The following is a 9,959-nucleotide window of genomic DNA, read 5'->3' on the forward strand; positions in this document are numbered from 1 at the left end:
TTGGGGAACTAGGTGGATAGCAGTATCATGACTATAACAGGCAATACAGGAAAACAAAGTGGAGCTGGGTGAGGTGGGAATCAAACCTAACAGGCTGTGACTTCCACATGCTGGGTTTGCTCTCCCGGTGAGACACCATGTGGGCATGTCCAGTGGGCTGACAGAGGTGCAGATCTGACAAGCAGACAAAAGCTCTGGTCTGAGAACAGACGCGTACTCAGGCCTCGTCGGAATACGGACTCCAAGTGCAGCCGTGGGAGCGAGTCTGTTGACTCAGGCTCAGGAACAGACTGCACAGAACAACAGACTGACTTCACAGGAGCAGCGGGATTCCCCTTTCCTTAGCTGTGTCAAAGGCTGCCTATCTCACGCTGGGCAGGGACTCTGACACCACACACGTTTCTCTAATTTCTCAAATGCTTTTTATTTCAACAGATAAAACCACTACATAAAGGACATTTCATTAATGAGTTAATTAGCTGGATCACATGTATTAACTGGATTCTAACAATTTACTATGACAACAGATGATACAGTAGCACGCACATTTTCTAGAGCGAAAGATTCTCCAGGAGGAAACAAAAAGCCTCTAACCACAATCATCTATTAGCATTTTATGCAAAGTAACGTCCTTTTAAAAGACAAAAAGCTTCTTCGTGGACAGTTATGTCAGGCCTAAGAAAAAAATGAATTTTTCAATTATATATTATAGATATAATTTTTTGTCAACTAAGATCATGGCATCTGGTCCCATCACTTCATGGGAAATAGATGGGGAAACTGGAAACAGTATCAGACTTTATTTTTGGGGGCTCCAAAATCACTGCAGATGGTGACTGCAGCCATGAAATTAAAAGACGCTTATTCCTTGGAAGAAAAGTTATGACCAACCTAGATAGCATATTCAAAAGCAGAGACATTACTTTGCCGACTAAGGTCTGTCTAGTCAATGCTATGGTTTTTCCAGTAGTCATGTATGGATGTGAGAGTTGGACTGTGAAGAAGGCTGAGCACCAAAGAATTGATGCTTTTGAACTGTGGTGTTGGAGAAGACTCTTGAGAGTCCCTTGGACTGCAAGGAGATCCAACCAGTCCATTCTGAAGGAGATCAGCCCTGGGATTTCTTTGGAAGGAATGATGCTAAAGCTGAAGCTCCAGTACTGTGGCCACCTCATGCGAAGAGTTGACTCACTGGAAAAGACTCTGATGCCGGGAGGGATTGGGGGCGGGAGGAGAAGGGGACGACAGAGGATGAGATGGCTGGATGGCATCACAGACTCGATGGACATGAGTCTGAGTTAACTCTGGGAGCTGGTGATGGACAGTGAGGCCTGATGTGCTGTGATTCATGGGGTCGCAAAGAGTCGGACACGACTGAGCCACTGAACTGAACTGAACTATTCAGTCTTACACTTAATTTAACTTCCACTGTTTTTCCAGTATTTCAAAAGCACAGTTCAAGACCAGTCATTTATTTCTAGCATGAAAATAATTGAGACATAGTATGAATTTTAAATGTATCCACAAAATATATCACTCCTGTTCACTAAGTTACTGTTTATAACTAAATGCAACAGTCATGCTGAATTTACTTAAAATTTAAGGAAGTAAATTCAGTCATACTTATAAACATATGTTTATGATGAAATTTCATTAATACCATCCAAAGTTCAGTTATTTTAACATCTCAATTATTTTTTACAAACATAATAGTGTTTTAACATCTTTGGTTGGATAATATTGAAATAAAAATTGCATTCACAAAATCATTAAAAGAAAAGAACTATAGCATCTATGTTCCACTGTTTATAGATAAAATTGTATTATGTATATATTCCTAAGTTATCAAAAAATATAGCTAATTATTTCAAAAGAAGGATAATTTATGTTGAAATTGGTCCAAATTGAACATTTCCAAAGTGGAATGCATGTAATGTTTTCAGTTGTTCTTACCAGATAGGTTCATTTTGATGAAATTATAGGTTCATTTTGAATCATGAATGGGTCTGTGGAAGATGAATTTTTTAAAAAATAATAACACTGCAGTGAACACATCACACCTATGTAGCAGTGCAAAACCTGCTTACAAATAAGCATAAAATTTTTACAAAATGCCACAAAACTATTTCCTAATCTGATTTAATTCTCAGTGAAGACAAGCTCAGCTTCAATACAGAAATAATTTGTTCAAAGAGTTATAACAATTAGCAATGATTAAACATATTGCATTGCATCCTTATTTGTTATCCAGATAGTAACTATATAAAGCAGAGATAATTTGTAATGAGAAGTTGAATGAAAGTTTATATTTCTCTGAGAATTTCAGCCTTCAATTCTAAGTTGAAGAAACTTTTAGTTAAAAGTGCATTTGGTTTAAAAAAAAAACTGGCTAACTGAACGGTAAATATTTCCCACATCATTTATCAAAACGCTAATCACACAGAAAATTTCAGTTTATTTCCTTGAAGTCATCCAAATAGTTGGTAACATTTACCTGCAGTGTTCTCTGATGGTTTTAGACCATAGAAAGAATAACAAAAAGCCAAAATACAACAGAGAAGAGTCTATGCCTTTCTAGGGAAACTGGTATTGGTAGACTTTCCATCAGATGAGGGGGGAACAGTGAATTATACATCATCCCCAACCTATTCGCTAATGTGATTTGAAAGTCAGCTTTTTTTTTTTACCCACATCTTTTGGCAATGCTGCTAACATCAATTCCTTGCTCATGTTTCCTTCACTCTTGGAAACAGTCAAAACCATTTCTCTGCTTTTACTCATGATTCAACCTACCATAAGCAAACTGTTATGTTGCCTTGTCTTTGAATTTGAATGTTTTTATTAGACTCTGCCAGCCAGTTTTCCATGAATTACACTGCATATGCTTCCAATCAAACGCTTCCTTAAAATGGGAAATGAGGACGCACCTGTGTGCTCTCCTAAACCAGGTTTACAGCTCTGGTCAGAATTCACCCATGGATTTTCACATGTTGTGGCCTTAGACGTTGGTAGCCTCTGTGAAAGAATCATTGGGGCCATTATTCTTTGCGACTTGCAGGTGCTTTTTAGCCTTGAGCGTCACAGATACCTCAGAGTGAATGGCGCCCGACCTCTGCTCACAGCGAAACGCTGAGAGGAAAGCCTTTCTATAGTTGCTGTTCATCCAGCCGTAGAGAAGGGGATTGGCAAAGGTGGAGCACATGGCAATGATGTGGAACACAGTGAAGATGAGTTTGTACTCCTTCAGGTCCAAGACGTGGCTGTCGATGTCAACAGCAAGTTGGAAGGCATGAAGGGGCAACCAGCTGACCGCAAACACCACCACCACACACACCAGCATTTTGGTGGTTTTTCGCCTCCGCTGATGGTAGTGGTCACGAGCAGCTCCAGGACTGACATGGTTCTTCAGTTTACTCCAGATACGAGCGTAGGAAAAAGAGATGATGCCCAGAGGCAAAACATACAGGATTAGTAAGGACGAAAGACTGTAGACAGTGCCATAGATGCCCTTCTCCTCTCCAGGCCACTTCTCAGTACAGGCCACAATCTCAAAGTCAGGAATAATCTCAATCAGTGAATACTCCCGGAAGATGGCCAGGGGGCTTGCTAGCAGGGCGCTGACACCCCAAGCCAAGCCAATAATCAAGAAGCTGATTTGCTTGGAAATCTTGCTCTCGAGGTGGTAGACAATGCAACGATGCCGGTCCAGGGCAATCACTGTCAAGGTGATGGTGGACACTTGTACGGCCAGACCCTGGGCATATGGCACCAAGTGGCAGAGGACAGGACCCATTTTCCACTCCCCCATTAAGGTGTAGGTAAGTGTAAATGGCAAGCACAGGGTGTTCACTAGAAGATCCGCCACAGCCAGATTGGCAATAAAGAAGTTGGTTACTGTACGCATGCTCTTGAATTTGATCACCACATGGATCACCAAGGAATTGCCAATCACCCCAAGCAAGATGATGGAACAGTAGGCCAATATAAGGACAACCTGTACCTCAATCAGCTTGGTGCTGTCTATAAGCTCCGGTTCAGAGTCAGGGGCCAGCTCCCCTGGAGGAGTGGTGTGTCCTGGACCGAACTGATCCACTTTCATTTCTTCCACTGTCTGGTTCTCATCAGCCTCTGCACCTAATGGCCCCATTTGCATCAGCTAGCACAAGAATCTACAATTTAAAAAATGAACAAGTATGAAACAAGGAAAGCATAAAGGTGCAAGGAATATCACAAATGGATTGGTTTCATTTTGGCTGGGGTTCAAAGTACCTGTCCTTTGACCCCTAAAGTACCTGGGTCCCACAGGAATGGCCTGCAGTGGCTTTGTTTCCAGTTGGAGGCACATGGTCCCTGGCTTCAGTCACACCACTTTCTCCCCGTGTCCCTCTAGCTGGAGGTAGTGATGATTTTTCGCTCTTGCTTATCCCTGTGTGGCCTCAACATCCTCTGCTTGGCTTACATCACTTGTGTAACCAATTTTTGGCATTAAACTGGTTCTCTTTTGCATTCTTGAATAGGCTCTATTTTGCATGATATGCTGAGCTGTCCATGCGTGTATGCTTTCAGCAATCCTCTCCGCCACTACAGGTGTTACCTGCACAGGCGGATGTCACTGACATACAGAAGAGAATCTCAACCCCACAGTATGGCATCCGAAGCTTTCTGTGAGCTCAACCCTGTCTTCATCTCCCCTGACATTTTAGGATATATCTGATCCTTCTGTCATACTGGACTATTCCTGATTCCAGCAACATGCTGGCCTTTTTATGCCTCTCTGCCCTCCCTGCTCAATTATCCCAAAAACCTATGCTTACTTCCAAAGCTGCAAGGAGCATATGACACATCCTTCAGCCTCCACGCCACAGCAATATCTTTCAGGACATATTTCCATTTCTGGGCTGTTTACAGCCACTGTTTAAACCTTAGCAAATATGAAGCTGAAGGAAAGCACAGTTTTACTGAATCAATGAGGTCAGTAAAATACAAAGTAACAATTTTGATCCTTTCCTTTACTGAAGATAATTCCCTACATAGGATCTTTGCTCTGATATGATATCTCTCTGCTTATTTTCCTGTATGTAAGAACCAAGTAACCACCTCTACAAGAAAGTTATTCCAAGATACAATTGCTAATTAGAATATTAAAAATTGGTACTCAGTATACACCATAAGGAAACTTTCTCTCTCCAAGGGCTTCACACACACACACACACACTCTAATAGTTGCTTATCACAAAGATTTTCATATACTCATGCACTTGCTTTACTGATATATTCTAGTTCTCTCTGCGTGCATTTCAAACAGAATGTTCCAAAAAGCATACCCCCTTTTGCACTTGCCTCCATTCTTTAGTGATTAGAGAAAGTGGAAACTATTCAAATCTTGGAGTATTTTATTTGATGGGCCCTTCTATTTTCCTTAGAGTAAGAAAGAGACTTTCCAGGGCACAATTAGTCAATCCTGACAAGTCATTAACAGGACAAATGAGACTCCAGAAGGTCTGTGGTTTGCAGCAAATTGAGAGCAAGTCTGAGACAGAAGGTTATTAGAAGCATACTTGATTTATTAATTTATTTTGCTTTTTCTTTTCAATCTCATTTTCTTCATTCCTTTCTTTAAAGCTTCTCTACAGAAATGCTTATTAATCTCCAAGGTATTGGCATATGGATTCTAATCGCTGTTCTCAAGCACGTGACTGGTGCTCAGCCAGGGCTGAGTGGTACTCAGATAATGCACCATTTTGTGACTGCACTTTGGGAAAAGCGGAAGAGGATAAGAGAGTACATAGAGGGAACTGCCAGAGTAAAAACGCACAAAGGCACAAAAATTAAAAGATGAGTAGAAATGGGGAAAAACTTTTTCCTTGAAGGAAGGTCAAAATGAGGCATTTACATTGTTCAAGACATTTGAGGATAGCTGTGAGTGGTACAGTTATCCTGAATGAATGAATTTTAAGATTCTGCTACGGAACAATTTCTTTGTAGAGCACGAAAATGGCTTTAGGACTTTTCTCCCCCAGAGATTCAAAAACCTTCAAATTATTAAGTGGGAAACTAGCTTATGCTTTGACTCCATATTTAAATTTGTGTGTTTTTTTTTTAACAGTATTCTTATTGTCACATGTTGGCCTTAATAAAAACATTATTATCTTATCAGTCACAAAACCATCCAGGACTTTTTTTCTCAGGGAAAAACCACACATAATATGTCACATGCCCTACACTTGTTAGTCCTGGAAAGAGGGGCTGTGGACATCCAAGAAAGCCTTATGTAAGACATGACTATTTGCCTGATGAGCAGAAAGTTGAAAATGAATGAACCAAGTTCATGAAAAGTTGAACCAAGATGATTGAGAATGAATCTCCTCTATGTATTTGAGCCTCTGACCTTTAAACCAACCCTGTGCATTTCACGTCATTTAGTTTACACGATGCGTCCCTATTACCAAAAGCCTTAAAGCTTTTCCTTTTGCCTCTTTTTTTTTTTTTCCTGTCATCATATGATCCTACCAGTGGGTGAGCCCTTTCGGTGGGGAACCAGTGAATGCTTGCATAAATGTGTCCATTCTTGAACAGTTTAGGAGAATGCAATATGACCTTCCCACCTAAACAGATGTTTAATTTTTAGAGCGGCAGGAAGAGTAGCAACCTGCTGTTCTGGAAAGATAATTACCTTTCTTAAGAAGAGTCAAGACTCTTCAGTGGGTAAGGAATATTCCTGGTATCACCCATAATGCCCACCTTCGGCCTAAATGTGGAAGAAAAGCCCCTACACTAACGAGGACCTTCCTCACCCCCATCAAAGGACCCGAAAGCTTTTTTTCGGGATGCTCTCATTCCCAGATGAGTCAGAGTTAAAACTTACACGTACTGACCGTTTTTGTTGAGGGGTGGAAGCCAGACGTCTTGCCGCCGGTCAGTCTGATGACTGCCCGCCGACCCGGAGAGGGCACTGGACGATTCCCAAAGGCAGGCCCGGTTCCGTCCGCTCCGACGGTGCAGGGCAGCCGCGCGCCGGGGAGAGCAGGAGAGCTCCGCGCGCGCCGGGCGGTCGCAGCCGCAGGGAGGCTGGCGCAGCTGAGATCCGCCGCCCGCCTCCGCGGCCCAGCGCGCGGGCCTCGCACCGCTCGCGCAGCGCGGCGCGAAGCGCGGGTGGGAGGCGAGGCGCAGGAGGTGGGAGCCGAACCCCTCCCTCGAAGAAAAAGAAGCAGGGGCCAAAGCAGGGCGCAAGGGCTCCGCAGTGGAGAATGCTGGACGGGAATCTGTGCGATGGGGCGGGGGAGAGTCCCAGTGCCTCCTCCCGGAGGGGGAAACGCGCGCAGAGGGCCCCTGCCCGGACCCCCCGGGGGTCCCCACCGCCGCCTGCGGCCTCCTCTCCTCTGACCACCGCTGACCCCCGGTAGCCACTGCAAGTTTGCTATCCGAGCGCTCCCACCACTCCTACCTCCTTCCTCTTCTATCGACCCCTCCCCTGCTCTCGGTTCCCAGAGAGATGGCAGGGCGCGGCGAGACCCCCGGACTCCGGCCGGCTCCCCGCAGCCGCCGGGAAGCAGCCGGGACGAGGGCGAAGGCGGCGCAGACAGGCCCAGCCGCGGGCGCGAGGACGCCTGGCGCTGCCTCGAGGCGGACCCGGGAGGCAGAAACCCGGCGACCTGGCGGAGCTGGGAAAATCCCACCACTCCAACCAGGAGTCGCTCTCCCTTTTGCCCGCGGGAGCAGAAGTGGGGAGCTGGACCCCGTGCAGAACCGCGGAAAAGCACCTCACACTTGCGCGTGGAGGACCAACCCTCAGCCAGGGCTGGAGTGCAGGGCTTTGGTGTAACTGGGAGATCGCTGAGCTCCGCGCGAAGGCAAAGCGACTTAAGATTCTAGTTGCCCAGAATCGGCAATTTCCTGAACAGGTGTCTGTTGACTGTTTACAAGTCAGGTAGAGCTCTTTCAGATTCAAAAGCCGGCCGCCCGGGTAGCCCGGTGCGCTTCTGCTCAGGGCAAAAGCTAGAATAGGAAGAGGAAAACGAGTCACGGAAAGTCCTAGATCTCTCGGGTTAGCTGACTTCTACATCCTTCCCTCTCTGGTCATGACCTAAGGCACGTGCCAGGGTGCGCGCGAGCCTCCGGAATCCTCTCACCGGTCTGCTCCCAGCGATGCCCTCTGCTAAACGGCTGCCCGCCAGACTGAGTTCGAGCCTCAGAGTAAAACAGGATTGTGGAGTCAGTCAACAAAGATGGTTCCTCCCAGAAACTCTTAATTCACAACCGTTCCTTCTCGCGGTTTTCAACCAATCTCTCTTCCCCTTGTTCATTTTTAGAGGTAGCAGCAGAGCATTTGGAACTAGCCTGAAACTTCTATGCATCAGTCTCTTCATATCTGAAATGAGAATGGTTATTCTGCTTCAGTTGAAATTTCTCTGAAGTATAAAAAAGATTGCACTACTAAAAAATACTCTCAAAAATGTTAATTAAGTCCTTTTCTCAAGAGCATTGGGATTTCAAACTGTGAGGAATTTCACGCATCTTGGTAGTGTTGTGTGTGTAGGACATTTATACTGTCTAATCTGAAATTAATATTCTGGCTAATGTAAATTATGCCTACAAAAGCATAATTTATTGATAAATTATCACAGAAATTATTGATAAAGCAAAGCAGCTTGGGCTTTTCAATTACTAAGAAACAAAAAACACACCGAACTGGAAATATCCAAATGTTCTACACAGTTCCACTTAAAAACATTTTTGTACATTTTTTACCTTGGATAAATATTCTTTGTTTGTAAATGTATTTTCTGCAATAGATTCCATGCTTAATATATTTGCACCAGTGAAGAATGAACTGCATGCCAAGGAGCTGTAACTTTAGAAGAGTTAAGAGAGGCTTAAAACAACAATTAAGAAAGCAAATATACAGGAAGACAGATGAATATTGTCCTTGAAAGTAATTACTTTGGAGGACTCAACAGATTTCACTGACATAGATTGCACAAAATAACTTTGCCTCTTTTTAGAACTGTTTTTCCAAAGCATCTTAGCAAGTGTATAAAAATATTTGTCTCACCGTCTTATAGACACATATGTGTCTTAGAAGATTCACATAGTTCCGCAGACATCTAGTCAGTGATCCTAATGAGACTGCACAACATTTTTGATTAATGTTTTCCAATAAAGTTCAGAGTTGCATGAGAAACTGATCAATGAACCACTCTGATAATGCCAATAAACCCCATCAAGAAACTCATAGAAAGCAGTGGAAGAGGTGGCAAAATACAGATAATGCAAATTCAGGTACGACAGGATTGTTACGGCCTGATCTCTGTTGTGTCAAATCAGCTACTTCCTTGGGCAATTTCACATCTAACCAGAATATGTGCTGATAACTTTTCAAAGAAGGAGCAGACTCAAATTCAGATGCCTGTGTCACTGGGGCCAATGACATCAATATACCAGCAGACTAGCCTGTGGTGGACAGGAGGGAATGTTGGGGGCTACCATATGTCAAAAGACACAGAGCACATGCCTCTTCTGAAGGAGGAGAGTGCTTCTCAGACTCCACTGAGCTGCCCTGAAAAAATCTAGATTCAGATCTGATTTTTTAAGAGAAGCAAAATCCATATTTTTATAAATCATCTTGATTTTAATGAAGAAAATAAAAACATCGCTCTCCCACCCAGATCTGTACAGACCAAAATAAATAGGGAGAGGTAGATAGATGGATAGTCTGCAGCCTGGCCACTGGGCTTCCAATGTTGGCTTCTGATATTTCTATGTGATGTTTGATAAACCTCCTAAAATATCCAAAACATGACTCTTGCAATTTTCGCTACCTTTAGACCATTCCCCAGTGCACATAAATATAAAACAAAGGCAGCCAAATATTCATTGCTAAGTAAGTAATTTTCTTTCTCACTTCTAGTTGAATAGATGGTCTCAGTGAGATTCTGAAGTAAAGGATGTGGTGGATAACT

At 43.5% G+C, this 9,959-nt stretch overlaps 1 protein-coding gene across 1 annotated transcript; it reads right to left on the bottom strand.

Annotated features, from left to right (window-relative positions):
• Positions 1-2,998: 2,998 nt before the first annotated feature.
• NPY2R (neuropeptide Y receptor Y2) lies at positions 2,999-4,153 on the bottom strand. Its single transcript, XM_069558014.1, has one exon. It carries the CDS (start codon positions 4,151-4,153, stop codon positions 2,999-3,001), a length of 1,155 nt encoding a protein of 384 aa, XP_069414115.1.
• Between the last annotated feature and the right edge of the window lie 5,806 nt (positions 4,154-9,959).

The sequence above is a fragment of the Ovis canadensis genome, chromosome 17, assembly GCF_042477335.2.
Source record: "Ovis canadensis isolate MfBH-ARS-UI-01 breed Bighorn chromosome 17, ARS-UI_OviCan_v2, whole genome shotgun sequence".
Lineage (NCBI taxonomy): Eukaryota > Metazoa > Chordata > Mammalia > Artiodactyla > Bovidae > Ovis > Ovis canadensis.

Excerpts from the sequence above, each read along its gene's own strand:
- NPY2R (XM_069558014.1), bottom strand. The coding sequence starts at position 4,153 with ATGCAAATGGGGCCATTAGGTGCAGAGGCTGATGAGAACCAGACAGTG.